The following is a 16145-nucleotide window of genomic DNA, read 5'->3' on the forward strand; positions in this document are numbered from 1 at the left end:
ACATGGATTCGAGCCCTGGTCTGGGAAGATCTCACATGTGTGGAGCAACAAAGCTCATGCGCCACAACTGCTGAGCCTGGGCTCTGGAGCCCATGCTCTGCAACAAGAGAAGCCACCGCAGTGAGAAGCCTGTGCACCGCAACGAAGAATAGCCCCTGCTCACCGCAACTAGAGAAAGCCCGCGCCCAGCAACGAAGACCCAACGCAGCCAAAAAAAAAAAAAAACACAAAACGGACACAAAAGGCCGCATGTAGTATGATTCCATTTCTATGAAACATCCAGAAGAGACATCCATAGAAGAGGAAGCAGATTAGTGGTCACGAGGGGCTGGGGAGGGGGAAATGGACAGTGACTTCTCATGGGTATGGAGTTGCTAAGGCTGGGCTGAAAATGTTCTGGAACTAATGGTGATGGTTACACAATTCTGTGAATATACTAAAAAGCACTGAATTATGCATTTAAAAAGGGCAAATTGTGTGGTGTATGAATTCTCTCTCAATAAAGCCTGTATTAGAAAAGAAAAGGAATGGAGGACAAGTTGCAGCGATGGTAGGGCATCAGGGTGGCCTCACTGAGAAGGTAACATTGGAACAAAGACTTGAAGGAGGAGGGAGACGAGCCCTCCTTTCCAGAAGTTTCCTGTTTTCCTAAATATTTGTGAGAATTTGACGTCTTACTCATTGTGAGGTGTTGTATGTTTATTGCATGTCTTTTAGTCCCAAATATTTTGGCAAAATGGAGGGAAGAAATAGTACACACACACACACACACCCCCATTTGACCGGTGTTGTTCTGTTGCTCCTAGCGCCCCAGGATAAGCGTCGGCCAGAGGGTCGTGAAACCGCCCATCAGTAGCCTCCGGTGGTCGCCGGAACGCCGGAGGCTGAGGCAGGCCCCGCCCCGACGCCGCGCACGGGCCATAGGTCTCCGCCCACGCCCCGCCCTTTCAGAAGCAACGCGCATGCCCAGCGCACGCGCTTTTTGCAGCTTCCCTTGACCTTTGACCCGCCGGCCGCCCTTGAGCCGGGGCCGAGGGGCCGGGAAGCCGGAGCCCGTGCCTCTGAAGCACAGTGGCCGCCATGGTGAGGCATGAGGAGGGGAGGGGAAGGGAGGCAGTTTCGGGGCCGGGGCTGGGAGCTCCGGCTGGACTGCGGGCGCCGCGCGCCACCTGCGTTCCCGGCGGGGAGCGGGGACTGGGGTGTCGCAGCCGGGGGTTACTGAGGCGGGCGCTGGCGACCTCGGGGCCAGGGAGAGCCTTCTGGCTGGAAGGCAGGGAGGGTCTGGCATGCCGGGAAATACCGAGCAGATGCGATCGCCGTGTGCGCTAGCCACGTGCCGGCAGCCCAAGGTGGAGGTAAGTCCGGCCCGTGAGCCCTTGCTCGGTCCCCGAGCTAGTTCATGATGTCGCCCTATTATCCTCCCCATTTGAAAGCTGGTGAAACGGGCTCCGGGACTTTCACCAGGAAGTGGCAGAACTGGGACTTGAAGCAGACCCTGCAACACCGAAAACTGAGCGTTTCTGCGGTACCATTGGCACCCAGAGTCAGCCCACAGATCTGGGCCACACTGGCTGCGTCAGGTCACCTGGGGACCTTTAAAAGTACAGGGTCCTGAGCTCTATCCCCGGATAGAGGATTGTTGAGTGATTGAGGCAGTGGGTTTGGGGAGCCACTTATTAACTGATAGTGTTAAGGATAAGGTAGGAGCTTACAAGTGCCAGGCCCTGAGCTGAGGCTTATGTAGATTCCCATTTAATTCTAAAGAAGTCGGTGCTCTCATTGTCCCCATTTTACAGATAAACAGTCTGAAACTCAGGGCATCTGACTTTTCCAGGGTCACTCATCCCAGTTTTAAGCCCAGCTGCTCTGTGTCCTGAGAGTACGCATAGAACCATATTGTTCCTGCCTTGTAATAGTCACTGCCATTTTCTGAGGACCCCGCCCCCCACCCCGCTGGGTCCTTCACACACATTCCTGCATGTGGCTCTGGAGGAGTTGGTACCTTAAAGGAGAAAGCAGGCGAGTCCATAAAATAGGACAATATTAATAGGAAAATGACATGAGCTAAGTTTTTATATATATGTGTGTATATATATATATAAATTTGTTTATTTTATTTATTTTTGGCTGCGTTGGGTCTTCATTGCTCGGGGCTTTCTCTAGTTGCAGGGAGCAGGGGCTACTCTTCGCTATGGTGCGCGGACTTCTCACTGCAGTGGCTTCCCTTGTTGCAGAGCACAGGCTGTAGGTGCGCGGGCTTCAGTAGTTGTAGCACACAGGCTCAGTAGTTGTGGCTCGCGGACTCGAGCGCAGGCTCAGCAGTTGTGGTGCACGGGCTTAGCTGCTCTGCGGCATGTGGGATATGTGGGATTTTCCCGGACCAGGGCTTGAACGCATGTCCCCTGCATTGGCAGGTGGATTCTTAACCACTGTGCCACTAGGGAAGCCTGACATGAGCTAAGTCTTGAAGGATGTTGGGATTAGACAGTAGTGGAGTAGGAGAGAGGATGTTCATTGGGTTAATGGGTATGGAGTTTTGGAGGGATGGATAATGAAAATGTTATACAGCTCTATGAATATCCTAAAAAGTGCTGAATTGTGCACTTGAAAAGAGTGACCTGTGTGGTGTATGAATTCAGAATAAAGAAGGAGGGGAGCCGATCCTGGAGTAGATGGTGTGGCTGCAGTACGTGACGTGGAGAGCAATGAGGGGAGAGAAAACTAGAGAAGTCATTTGTAGCCAGAGCTGGGGATGCCAAGCTGGGGGTAGACTGAATTGGCTGGCAGTGGCAGCAGAGGTGGGGTATTGTGTGCGTGTTTTGGGAGGATGGCCAGAATCCTCCTTCAGCAGAGGGAGTGGGAGGCATTTGGAAGCCCTGTCAAGTGTCACGTTCATTCAGATATGTATCGGGCACCTGCTGTGCTAGCCACAGCCCAGGCCCTGGACATATCATGGCAGATGTGACAGTTGTGGTCCTGACCTCCCTCCTGCCTAGTTGTGATGCCAGCAGCTGTTTGCAGGGGCCCTGGGTGAAGAGAGCCCCCTTTCTATCTCCATGTGTCCTTGAGAGAGGGTGAGTCAGTGGCTGTCTCTACCCACCAGCCCAAGGAACTGTGCCTTGAAGGGAACTTTGCACATCCATCTGTCCAAAGCCAGGTTGCCTTCTTGATGCACTTCACACAAGACAAACCACATTCCTTAGGGCTTCCCAACCCCCCACACTGCCTGTGGTCCTTTGCCCCAGCTGCAGGGCTTTGGTCCCGCATTGTGCCACGTTGCTCTCCAGGCAGGAAAGCATGTGTGCCATCTGCAGTGTCCCAGGCATGGAGTCTCATGGCTCTGACCTCTGCTCCTTGACCAACAGCTTGGCCTGAGTTGGATGCTGTGTTGGCCAGTTGCTCTTGCCCAGGGTCTTCAGGCCCGAGCATCAGTCAGTGGATTATGGGGTGTTTTAGGGCTTTCTGGGAGAGGCCTCAGCCAGTAACTGTCTTCATCCCCTGTGGTAGCTGCAGCTGGCACAGCTGTGCTCCCCATGAATCCTCAGCTCTGAGCACAGCTGACCCACCTGGCACTTGGTAGGTGTCTGGGTATTGAGTAGGTAGCTGAGAAGCTTGGCTGCACCTCTGATCTCTAGATCATTCAGCACCAAGCAGGATCTGGTCTGGAAGCAGAGGCAGCTGTTGAGCTGCTCAGGTGTCCACTTTTTACATGCCTTGCCTTCTGAGGGCCTTAGCCCTCCTATAAGGGGGGTATTATTCTCCCCATTTTGCAGATAAGAAAACTGAGGTTCAGAGAGGTTGAGTGATTGCCAGGGCCACACAGCTGGCAAGAAGCAAAGCGGGGACCCAGGTTATGTCAGCCTGACTAAAGCAGCCTTCTCACTTCTCTTCCACGCTGCTTCCAGCTCCCTGGGAATGTAACCCAACATTTTGCAGCTTTTTCCCCTGAGGAATCAGAGGATCTATCAAATGAGCTGCTGTGTTGGGCGGAGCTTTGTTACTCTCCAGTGCCTGGCCAGTGTCAGGTTTTGGGAAACAAAGAGTAGTAATAAATGAAAATCAACATTTATTGAACACCTACTATATTATCAGGGTCTGAGGCAGGCACTTTATAAGGATTACCTCATTTAATCCCCGTGACAGCCCTATTGTTGACCACAGTAGGAGAGGAAGCTGAGGCTCAGGGAGACTGGGGAACTTATCCAGGGCACCCAGCTGTCATTTGCACACAGGTGATTCCAGAGCTTGTCTGTGTAACCTCCGCATCACTGCCTCCCCCAGGAGATGCCTCCCGCAGGAACCTTGGTAGCTGCGGTGGGTGGACCAGGCAGCTCCCTTGGATGGCTGGGGTAGCCTCTGAAACTTTGCAGGAAGCCCAGCCTGCCCTGCAGCTATGGAGCTCTGGCAGCAGGAGCCATGGGCAGGGGGTGGTGGGGGAGCTGCCCAGTTAGAGCCTCAGCTCTTAACGTTCATTATTTAGCAACAGTCACCACCTGGGCAGAGAAGTAAACACCTGACTACGAGGCAGTGCAGGCAGTGGGGTGGGGCTGCTGTCAGGTGTGGCAGCAGAAGGAGGTGTGGTCGGAGGCCTGGTGGGAATTCCTGGCCAAGGTAACACTCGGAATCACCTGCTGGTCAGCCTCTCAGTCCCTCAGACAGGACCAGCTGTCCATCTCAGAGCCTCCTGCCCGACTTGGGAGAGGCTTTAGGCAAGCGGGGGTTGCGGGAGAAGCCAGGTGAGACTTTCCCGTCTGAAGCAGATCCTCGTTAGTCTATTCACCTCAGTGCAGCGCCTGCAGCCCCGCCCCTCTCTCTGATCACTGGAGAGTCTTCATGGTGTGAAATACGGGGCTTATGAAATTTCCACCCACTTGTGAAATCCAAACCCACTTCCAATTTATCAATCCCCGCTAATGGCCTGGAACCGCATCCCACCCCACCCATTAGGAGGCCAGCAAGGCCAGTTCTGGAGTCGGGGTTCCACTGGAATCTAACAAGCCCCTCTTCGGCCTCTGGGTTGGGTCCTGATCCTTGTCATGTTGTTCAGTCGCCCTCCCTGCAGACCGCGGGATTCTGTGTGAGGTGGGCAGCCTGAGGATAGCTGATAGCACTGGCTGTGGGTTTTCTGCCCATCTTCCCCCAGGTATTAGTTGTGTGTCCTCATGTTGGTCACTAAACCCCTCTGTGTTTCAGTGTCTTGAGTTGTTGGGATTAGATGGCACAATAGATAGAATGTGTTTGTCACAGTGCTCAGCACCCTGGCTAAGTCCATTCTTGGTTGTTGGAAACCACTTGGATGTGCCATGTGAGCAGCGGTGACCTGCTGCGAGCATTCTCCGGGTGTCCTCCACGTACCCACGTTTGTACCAGCTCACACACACACGTGCTGTCTGTTTGTAATCCTTGGTCACAGTAAGTAAGATCTGTGTGTTTCCCATCTCACCCGCCTGCCTCATCTTACCTCCTACTATTTTACAAGACCTCTGGGCTCTTGGCTGCTCCCAGGCATCCCCTACACTTTCTCCCATTTGGACTCACCCTGGTCCCCCTGCCTAGAAAGCCCCCATCTTCCCATCGAGATTCTACCTGCCAGGAGAAGTGCCGTTGCCTCCCAGAGTCTCCCTGTCCTTCCTGAGGTGTCCCTCCGGTGCCTTTCCATGCCTCTGGTCATGCTTGATGAGATGCCCCACTTGTCTCCATGGTGCATTGGCCCACGCGGTCTTGGGGTAGAAGACGCTCGCGCTGCGCTGCGGTGGAGGGTTTCCCACAGGGCCGGGTCCTGGGTATCTTTGTGGTCCCAGTGCTAACTATCAAGCAGGGTTTGAGTGAAGGAGTGAGCCAGTGGAGGAACAGGGGTTGGCCTGCTCTCCCTCACCACTTGGTCCCTGCTGTGTTTGTCTAAATGCCCACCTAGTGGGCTTTGCTCCTTGAAAGTGGAGGGTATTTTGGTCTTTTGTTGTGTTGATTGGAACTGACTTGAATAGTGTGGGGAGAATTAGAATGGCACTGCGTTTCCCCACCAGTAACGGTTGGACCAGCCAAGTACAAGAAGCTGCCGGTCGTGGCAGAGTGAATGGTGGGTCTGGGACCAGCCCTGAGTTCTGGTTCCCAGGCCACTTTGCCTTGGCTCCTGTCCGCCTCTTCCAAAGGACGAGGGAGAGTCCCGTCTGCCTCTGGGGATTCTCTTGGGTTTCCCCCCGCCCCGCTCCCCAGACCTGCTGTCCCATGGGCACCCGAAGCCACCCAAAGCAGAAGCTTTTTATCAGGGTGCTTTGGAGGAAGTGGTCTATGGCTGCTGCTCTGAGCTTCCTTACCTCAGCAATCCAGAAGTCTTGTCGCACAGCCACCACTTCCAGGGTCCATCACTGGGGGCTCTGAGAATGTAGCCTGCTAATAGGTGCCTGCTTTGCTCACAGGCCAAGTACCTGGCCCAGATCATTGTGATGGGCGTGCAGGTGGTGGGCAGGGCCTTTGCCCGGGCCCTGCAGCAGGAGTTTGCAGGTAAGCTTGGGCCTCTGTCTCCTTGGGCTGGGAGATCCTGCCTGGCTCAGATTTTCCTGGTAGCTCTGGGCCCCTCCCTCGCACTGGGCCAATTGTGAATGCAAGGGCCCTCTGTGGGGTGGGGTTCTGGCAGCTCAGGTCGCCTGGGGCACTTCCCATTGGGGGGGCAGACTACTAGATCTTGGGACAATCCTATAAAAGGGAGACCTGATGGGCGTGAGCATCCGGCCAGAAATGGGCACACTGGCCCTCCTGGCCACCTGTTTTTGTAAATAAAGTTTTATTGGAACAGCCATACCTCTGACTGTTTTCGAGGCAGAGTCCAGTAATTGCAACACAGACTAATTGGCCTGCAGAACCTAAAATACTCATTCTCTGACCCTTTAAGAAAAAGTATACTGGCTCCTGAATCTAGAGGCGTTGAAAGGGAAGAAGTCACCCAAGGCAGCCTGCTTTGGTGGCCTAGGTAACCGTAGGGCAGAGCCATGCTGCCTCCCCTTGCTTGCAGCTTCACTCTGTTCCCCATAGTAACCTAAACTCCCCAACTTGCGATGCATCCAGGAGGTAGAGGCCAGGGGAGAAAAGAGGGACAGGGTCATCTCATGGTCTAGGTTGGGGACCTGATGCCAGGTTTGACCAGCCCCTGCCCCTGTCCTCACTTTACTACCCCCCACCCCCAAAAAATCCACTCCTGGAGAAGACATGCCCTCTGGCCCGGCTTGTCTCCTCCCCCACGCCACCCGGCAGCGGTAAGCTGCCCACGTGGAAGGCCCGGGGGAGCTCCGGGCCGCTGAGTGCCAAGTGCTCACCCGTGTGTCCCCACAGCCAGCCGGGCAGCAGCTGACGCCCGGGGGCGCGCGGGACACCAGTCTGCGGCCGCCTCCAACCTCTCCGGCCTCAGCCTCCAGGAGGCACAGCAGATTCTCAACGTCTCTAAGCTGAGCCCTGAGGAGATCCAGAAGGTGAGGCCACCAGGCCAGCTCTGAGACAAGCAGACCAGAAGTGGGGATGGGGCGGCAGGCCACCAGCGTTGGGAGGGGGAAGGGGGGCAGCAGAAACGGGCAGGAGCGGGGGTTCTGGCTGCGGCCAGCTGGGATTCGAAGAAGCCACTGTCACTTGGCAGTGTTTAGGCCACAGGCAGCAGTGGCAGAGGCGTGGGCCTCCCTCAGTGGGCACCTGTCCGCTTTTCCGCCCCTCAACGGCTCTGGGTGCTGTAGCATGGCGGAGGGGGCGAGCCCTTTCGCTTTCCTTTTTGTCATCTCCTAGCTTCCCCCGCCTCTGTAACCCAGGGACCCTCACCGTCTCCCCTCCTCTGCAGAACTACGAACACCTATTCAAGGTGAACGATAAATCCGTGGGTGGCTCCTTCTACCTGCAGTCAAAGGTGAGTGCTGGGACGGGGGCAGGCCGCGGGGCCGCTTCTCACTGGGCCTCCCTCATTTCCAGGCAGTTCAGAGCTTGTCAGGAGAAAGGTCCCTGGGGCGCAGGGAGCCCCCTGAACTGCCAGTCCCTCAGGGCTGCCAGCTCCATGTGGCCCAGCCAGTGGGACTGTGTTGGCCTGGGCCCTGTGTCACCCTGGACAGTGGAGCCCACAGCAGCCGAGGCTTTGAAGGGCCAGGACTGCTAGCTGGTGGAGTGCTGGAACCAGCTCTCAGCTCCCAGACTCATTCAGTGCGTCCCCGGGCCCCTCTGTTTATATTCCGCTCAGGCTGTTACCTCTGACCTGCCTACTGCTCTCCAGGCAGCTGGAGCTGGACCCGGGGAGGGAAGGGGCCATCCTGCCTAACTGTTTGTGACTCCCTCCCCAGGTGGTGCGAGCGAAGGAGCGCCTTGAGGAGGAACTCAGAATCCAGGCCCAGGAGGACAGAGAGCGAGAGCAGCCGCCCAAAACGTGACCGCTCGGTGCCTCACACCCCACCCGCCCACCTCTAATTTATAGCTCGGTAATAAATGTCTTTTCTGCATTTCTTGAGTGCGCACGGCCAGATTCCAGAAGGCAGGCTGCTCTTCCCGCCAGCTGTGGGGCTGTACGTGCAGGGGAGGGGAAGCAGTGGCATCTGCCTGCCCGTTATTGGGCCTTTGACACCTAGCGGGGCCAGTGTGGGCAAGGTTGGCTAGAAGCCAGCCAGCCTGGCCCTGCTTGTCTAAGGAAGCTGGTCGCGTTCTGTCAAGTACCGGACACAGCCTCTCCTGCTGTCGCAGTCCCAATGCCAGGCCCTCCCTCGGCATCACCGTCCTCAGGTCTGCCCCGCCCACCCCGTGGGTGGATGGAGCTCGGGCCCCTGGGCTCTGTCACAGGCCGCCTTTCCCTGACCTGGGTTGGGCTCTAACACCTCAGTAATCTGGGGGGAAAGCTCCAGGGTGCGGCCGGAAAAGAGGAGCTTTTGCCAGCCTCTCATTGCACCGAGGCCAGGGAGCCAGGCTTCCCCATAGCTAAGGCACTTAACAAAGTCATGGCAGGCAGTGGCAGATGAGTACCTGAACCTGCGATGTGTTGTCCAGAACCTTCCATCTCAGCACCTCCCCTTGCCGCCCTTCCCTTCCAGCTCCCAGCAGCAGATAGAGAGCTTATGGCCCCCACAGGGTTGGGAGAAAACCCCAGAACAGGGTCTTGGCACTGCAGTCTGGGTGGGGGACCCCAGAGCCAGGCACAGGCGGTCGGAGGTGGTCTCCTGTACATGGCCCAGCTCCTGGCACATCCAAGACAAACTGTGTTTGTAACTCGCTTTTATTGTTTCTTTATAAACTTCCTCTCACATGGAGGAATATATTGTTATAGTCATTAGCTTATCTCTTTTCTTTTTTTAAAACTCTATGCTAACAGCAATGGAGCCAAGAGGAGGAAAAACATAAGCTACGATAGAAAGGCACTTAGAACCTGTTAGAATACTGATATCCTGGAATGTGCAACAACAAACTGACAACAACGACACGTACACCGGCACCTTCGGGCCTGGTCTATCACCGAGTCACATGCTGAGCTAATGTCACCTTCCAGTGCCCTGTTCCTCTGCTCCCGGGGCTTGAGTCTCAAACCCCTCACCCCAATGGGGACTTAAGGCCTGGGGCCCTTAGTGGGGGTGGGGGTGCCTGGGTCCTGGGTGGGGCGTGAGGGAAGGAGACCAGCTCCCTCCTGCTTTGCTCACAGCCCCTTCAAGGGGCAAAGCCAGTGCTGCCGGGCCCTGTCAGTGGGCTGGGTCAGGGTGACCCCTCTGGGACAGAAGGGCAGTCCAGGAAAGGGCAGGGTCAGCAGAGCTGCTCAGAGGAGGGAAGCTGCAGGGCTGCTAAGGACCCCCCTGCAGTCCCATAGCTCCCTTGTTCTGCAGCTGGCGACACGGAGGGCTTGGTCACTGTGGCCAAGGGCAGGGCAGGCCTAGGAGCCAGACAGAGCTCCTGACTGCTGGGCCAGCACCTCCCAGACCGAACCAGGCCCCCTACGGGGAGGGAACGTGAGGGCTCAGGGCGGGGAATGAGACATGTGCTGCACTGCCAGGCCTGTGGGAGAGCCCAGCTCCCTGGGTTTGGGCAGCAGTGTGGGCTCTGGGGCACACGGAGCCCCAGCATCCTTAGCTTATTCTGGCCCCCTCCGTGGGGGAGCAGAGCAGGGACACCTAGGGCAGGAGCTCAGCTCAGAAAAGCCAAAGGAAGCAGCCAGGTCGCCAAGTCCAGGTTCTTTTGTCTGGTTTCCCCTTCCCAGGCAGAGGGGTGGGGCCCTCCCAAGGGCATCCTTGGCTGCTTCGCAGCCCCTCTTCCCCTCCTCAAGCCCAGGTCCTTCTGTCCATGGCCTCTGGAAGCTCCCATGCCCAGCACCAGCCTGGAGCCCTCCCTTGCCTGTGCTGGCCGTGACTTGGTGCCCCCAGGACAGAAGCTGTATCCCAGCCCGGGGTTGTGCCTAGCCAGCCTCCCCTCCTAACAACACCTTGCAGGCCTCCACAGCCCCTTGTGCAGGGTGGCACCACCCCAGGCCAGGCCAGGCCCAGCCCCACCTATTCCCTGAGCTGGGCCGGTCCCAGGTCCTGGCACCTCTCCCCACTCAGGGCTCCCTGAAAGTAGAGGGAGGCCCAGTGGTGAAGGGGCAGATGAGTAGTCAGCCAGCCCCCTCAACCTGGAGTGTCAGCCAGTCCACAGGAGGGACTGACCCTCGGGCAGCGAGCTGGCTGCTGCAGATGGCGGGCAATGAGGGGCAGCTGGCAGAGCGGGCCTCCCTCTCCAAGCTGGGAGGCGCCTTGTCATAAGGTAAGGTGGCTTCTTCCTGTGGCTTTGCCAGGGCCTGCGTCTGTCTTGCTCTCCCTCTGGAGGGTAGACCAGAGGGAAAGGGGTCAGGAGCCCCCAGAGCAGGGGGCCAGTGAGGCTAGGCAGGATGGGGTGGGACCTCAATCCCAGGGGGTCCTCACAGCTCACCATTAAAGGGGATGGGGAGGGAGCCTGGCGCTAGTCAGGAGGGCAGATGCCACCCCACCACCCCACCACCCCACTGCTGGGACAGGGCTGGCAGGTGGGCAAGGGAGGGAGGGTGACCTGCCCGGCTGGCCACTGGATGAGGGTGGCACTAGAGTTGGGGGACAGGGGGACTGAGGGCTAGGTGGGGGGTGGGGTGGGGTGGGACAGAGGTGAGCCAGGCCTCAGCACCCAGGAGCACAGCTCTCCCTAGCTGGCAGACCCAGTTCCTCCCTCGGGAGCCTGGGGTGCCAGCAATGCCCTTCTAGCACCATCCTTGCTGCCCAGCTTATCTGGGGCTAGGTCTGCCCAGGGGACACAGCCAACTGGGCCATGGGGCAGGAGAACATTATTGCTATTTCGCAGAAGAGCTTCCGTTCGTCGGGGGGCAGGGCTGGGAGCCGCCGGCTGGGCTACAGGTGGTCGGCGTCCACTAAGTGGGTTCAGTTCACCACGGCCGGTTTGAGCAGCACGGAGCCCGGCGGGATGACCACCCAGCCAGGAGTGAGTGCCTCTGGGCTGCTGGCCGCTGAGTTGACGCCTGTGGACAGGTCCAGCACGGTGCCCGGCAGCAGGGGGAGGCCATCGGGACTTGGCCGGGAGCGGCCGCTCTCAGTCCTCTCCAGGGGGGTCTTGCGGCCTTCTGTGCCCAGGGCCCTGGCCGGCACTGCCCCACGCCCCTTTTCCCCCTCGGCCTTGCCGCCAGCGGAGCCAGCGAGGAGGGAGACCACGGGCAGGCCCAGTCCGCCAGCCCCAAAGGGCGAGGGCAGCAGCGGGTTCTTGGCCAGATTGAGGGGCAGGACGGGGCCGGGCAGCCCAGGGCCCATGCCCCCTGCACCCCCACTGCTCCCGCCATTGCCACAGGCTAGGGCACTGAGGTCAAGGGGGCCGGGAGCCAGGGGCAGAGGCAGGCCGGGCAGGCCGGGGCCTCCGAAGAGGGCAGCCGGGTTGGGGATGATGATCTGGGCCCCGCTGACATAGGGGCTGCCGTCAGGGGTGGGCAGCGGTGGTTTGGGGGGTGGGCGAAGTTGCAGCAGCTCTTGCTGCTCGTGCGACACGAAGTGTCCGTGGGCCTTGATATGTTTGCGCAGCGAGCTGGGGTCCGTGTAGCGCTTGTGGCAGCCGGGCATCTTGCAGTAGTAGGGCTTGTCCACGTAGTGGGTACGCGTGTGCTTGAAGCGGTCACTGGAGTTGGAGTAGCGCTTGTTGCAGCCCTCGTAGGGGCACACGTAGGGCTTCTCGCCTGTGGGCGGCGCCAGTGCCGGTGTGAGGGGCTCCCGCCGCCCAGGCCATCCCAGCCCAGTTTCCCACCCCCCACCACCCACTCGACAGTCCCCAGGCCCTTCACCCCAGACCGAGACCTCCCTGAGAGCAGGGGCTGTCTGATTTGGGGGGTGGTGTCCTCAGCACCGGCAGAGCTCTGACTCCAGTGGGGACGGCAGGTCGTGGCCGCTGAGAAGCCAGCCTGTGGCCTGGCCGTGTGTGCCCTTGGCCTCAGGCCTGTGCTTCAGACTTTGATGACAGCGACCACTTCCACAGGTAATTGCTTAAAGACCCTGCTAGGGCCTGGCTCACAGTGAGCGCTGCGTGGATGCCCTTGGCCCTGACTCAACACAGTTTCTCCAGATTTATGAAAGGGCTGCTCCTGCTGACCAGGGCCGGCCGGAGCCCCGTGAAGCTGTGAGCCTTTGAGATGTGCCTCTAGTGTAAAATATACACTGGAGTCCACAGACTTTGTAGGAAATGAAGAATTTCAGTGTCTCCTTGATGTGTGTGGGGTTTTTTTGTTCGTTTGTTGGCCACGCAGCGCAGGCATTCGGGATCTTAGTCCCCTGACCAGGGATCGAACCTGCGCCCCCTGCATTGGAAGCACAGTCTTAACCACTGGACTGCCAGGGAAGTCCCTCCCTGATGTTTTAATATTGAATTGACAACATTTTGAATATATTGAGTTCAAGAAAATATATCATTGTAATTCACCTCACCGTGTATTTCTTTGTACTTTTTTCAATGTGGGCGATTAGGAAATTTAAAATTAAGGGGCTTCCCTGGCGATCCAGTGGCTAAGACTCCACACTCCCAATGCAGGGGCCCCGGGTTTGATCTCTGGTCAGGGAGCTACATCCCACATGCTACAACTAAGAGTTCGCGTGCCGCAGCTAAGACCCAGCGCAGCCAAATAAATAAATATTTTTAAAATAAATAAATTAAGTGTGTGGCTCTGCTGGCCAGTGCTGGCCCTGTTGTGTGCTGGGATCCACGAGAAGCGAGCAGACACACTGCAGTCACAGGTGGCATGAGTCGACGATCATACGAACACAATGCCGAGTGTGACACAGGAAGACAAGTCTGTGTCCCAAGAGCGCGTGGCGAGGGTCTGACCCATGGGAGAGGCTTCCCCAGCAAGTGGCACTCGGAAAGGGGCCGCCAAACAGTTGGGGTACGCGACTGTCTCTTGGCTGCAGAGATGGCCCGGCGCCCGCACTCCAGCCCCGCCCTCACCTGTGTGTGACCGGTTGTGGATCTTCAGGTTCTCCAGGCGGGAGAAGCTCTTGCTGCAGGTGGGGCAGCGGTGCGGCTTCTCGTTGGTGTGTGTGCGGATGTGGATGAGCATTTTGTATCTGCTCCAGGGAGGGCACAGGAGGAGGACAGCTCAGCCGCTGGACACCCAGGCCCCCCTTCCCACCCACCTCGCCCTCCCTCACCTGGCGTTGAAGCCGCGCCCATGGCGGGCACAGCCCTCCCAGTGGCAGCAGTAGCCTGCGTCCTTTTCGGGCTTGACGTGGTAGTCATTGACGTGGTCCACCAGGTCTTGTAGGAGCTCAAAGGGCTGGTTACACTGCAGGGCCAAGAGTGTGCTGAGCCCGAGTGGGGCCGCCACCTGCCCTGGACCCTGCCCCACTCTTCCCAACCCCCACTCACCTTGGCCCAGCGACACACCAGCTGCTTGGGCAGGGGCAGCTCTGGCGAGAGGCACTTGTCCTTGGGGGGGGTGAGGAATGAGGAAGCAGGCAGGTGCAGGGCCCCCCCGGAGCCTAGGGGCAGGAAGAACTGGAAGGAGCTGGGGACGCTGTCCAGGTAGCGCAGTGGCTGGAGGTCCTGGGGGAGGGTAGGGGGCAGAGCTGGTCAACACCTGCCCACGGGCCAGTGGGCCCAAACCCCACCCCCACACCCCCGGTCTCCCTCTGTCTGGGGGTTGAGCTGTGTCCCACACAAGGACATGTCCCAGCCCCAACCCCTGGTACCTGTGTGCATGACCTTGTATAGAAATGGGGTCTTTGCAGATTTAAGTTAAGAGGTCAGACTGGACAGGGGCCCTGAACCCAGTGACCAGTGTCTCCAAAAGAGAAAGGGAGATTTGGACACAGACACACGGAGCAGGGAGGCCGTGTGATGACAGAGGCAGAGAGTGGAGTGACATGGCTAGAAGGCAAGGAGCACCTGGAGCCACCAGAAGCTGGGAAAGGCAAGGGAGGACTCCCCCTAGAGCCTTCGGGGAGACCATGGCCCTGTCAACACCTTGATTTTGGACTTTAGCTTCCACAATAATACATTTCTGTTTTAAGCCACCCAGTTTGTGGTCCTTTGTTACAGCAGCCCCAGAAATACACTTTCTCTAGAACACACATCCCCTCCTTACCGGACCAGTGGGCACTGCAGGCAGGTCCCCATTGCCCTGGCGCTCAGGGGACAGCGAGCTGCTGCCATTGGGCGAGTCCAGCCCGGACGGCGGCGACAAGCTGAGGTCCACCAGAGGGGCTGCCGAAAAGCGTCCCTCTACCTTCTCGGGGAACTTGGGGTTCAGCAGGAAGACTAAGGGAAAGGCATGATTCAGGGATACTGGAGCCAGGAGTTCTGACGGGCCAGTCCCTCCTGCCCACAACTCCTCCACTGTGACTCTGGAAGCAGACACCAGCCACACCCTGCCCCCCCCACCCTGGGACCCAGGAATCTGAGTAGCAACCTGTACAGCTGACAAATGTGACCTCTGCCGTGGTGAGAGCTCAGCCACTGGTTAAGATGGGAAGTACCCATTTTACAGATGGGAACGGGCTGGCACACAGGGTAAGTAACTGAATAGGGACTGGAACCCAGGGCCCCTGGTTCCTCATCACAATGTCAGGTAGGGACCTCTCACTTCTCTCCCGTCCCTTTCTGCCCCCTTCTGTAACATGAAAGGTTTGGGCTGGGCTGCTTCCAGAGCCTTCCAGCTCAGACGTGGTAGATCTGGTTTTCAGGGTCCACCAGACACGGAGCAGAAGACCTGAGCCCCAAGCACCCCCTGAGAAGCACTTGCTGGGCTCAGTCCCCAGTCTCAATTGGTCTGGCTGACCGACCACTCTGCCTCAGAGCCCAGACACTGGGCCATGGGGCCTTTTGCTACTACCCATGAATCCCCCGTAACCCCTTACCAGCTCCTCCAAATTCTCCCAGAGGCCTCAGTCTGAATCCTGGCTCTGCTGTGCCAGCTTCAGGAGCTGGGCAAGTCAGTTCCCTCCTCCCAGGGACAGTGTCACCTCCAAAGATAAACTGCTGGGAGGATGGATGGACAGTGTGGAGAGCACTCTAAGTGAGGCTGTGAGGGGCTGTGACTATGTCCTGGTGGATACACCTGGGACGTTTTTCCTATCGCCAGGGCTCCTTCAGGGCTCAGAGACTGCTGCCCTGCCCGGGCACAGTACCTGAGGGCGGGGAGCCTGGGGAGCCCGGGGTGGGGCTGTCATCCACCAGGCCGAGCTCCCTGTGCAGAGCTCGGTGCCGGACTGCACTCAGTGTCCTCTCCCGCTTCTCTCTCGCCGCCCGGAGCTTTGTGATGCTCAGCTTCAGGTCGAGCGGCTCGTCCAAGGAGTGCATGGTGATGGGGGCTGGGGGTGGGGGCGGCAGCAGGCAGCGAGGGGCTCCCAAGCTGGTATTCAGGCAGGAACCTGGGAGAGGACAGGAGCTGTGTTGTGACACTGTGACCCCAGACTCCTCCTCGGGCTGAGCCCATTAAAGCCCACAGGAGCGGAGAGGCAGTGGGTGTTGGGCAGTGTGGAGGCTGCCTCCCCGGGTAGAGAGACCTTCTGAGTGGCTCTGGACAGCAGGTATCATGGTGAGCCAACCACCAACCCACAGCTAACTCCTCCACTTCCCACGAGACTTTTCTGGGAAGCAGCTCACAGGGTCCATTCTGCCATGAATGGAGTTTTAGCGACACTGTCTCAGGT

General features: G+C 58.2%; 2 protein-coding genes across 2 annotated transcripts; one reads left to right on the forward strand and one right to left on the reverse strand.

Annotated features, from left to right (window-relative positions):
• Nucleotides 1-988: 988 nt before the first annotated feature.
• Nucleotides 989-8465, forward strand: PAM16 (presequence translocase associated motor 16). Its single transcript, XM_082670183.1, has 5 exons — nucleotides 989-1083; nucleotides 6417-6501; nucleotides 7327-7463; nucleotides 7820-7885; nucleotides 8310-8465. The coding sequence occupies exons 1-5, from the start codon at nucleotides 1081-1083 to the stop codon at nucleotides 8394-8396; spliced, it is 378 nt and encodes a 125-aa protein (XP_082526309.1). The 5' UTR covers nucleotides 989-1080; the 3' UTR covers nucleotides 8397-8465.
• A 750-nt stretch (nucleotides 8466-9215) lies between these two features.
• GLIS2 (GLIS family zinc finger 2) lies at nucleotides 9216-15792 on the reverse strand (the record flags this gene model as incomplete). The annotated part of the gene is made up of 6 exons (XM_082670182.1): nucleotides 9216-12181; nucleotides 13441-13559; nucleotides 13644-13777; nucleotides 13861-14037; nucleotides 14579-14751; nucleotides 15621-15792. 6 exons carry the CDS (start codon nucleotides 15790-15792, stop codon nucleotides 11382-11384), a joined length of 1575 nt encoding a protein of 524 aa, XP_082526308.1. The 3' UTR covers nucleotides 9216-11381.
• Between the last annotated feature and the right edge of the window lie 353 nt (nucleotides 15793-16145).

The sequence above is a fragment of the Grampus griseus genome (genome assembly GCF_964374135.1).
Source record: "Grampus griseus genome assembly, chromosome: 14".
Classification (NCBI taxonomy): Eukaryota; Metazoa; Chordata; class Mammalia; order Artiodactyla; family Delphinidae; genus Grampus; species Grampus griseus.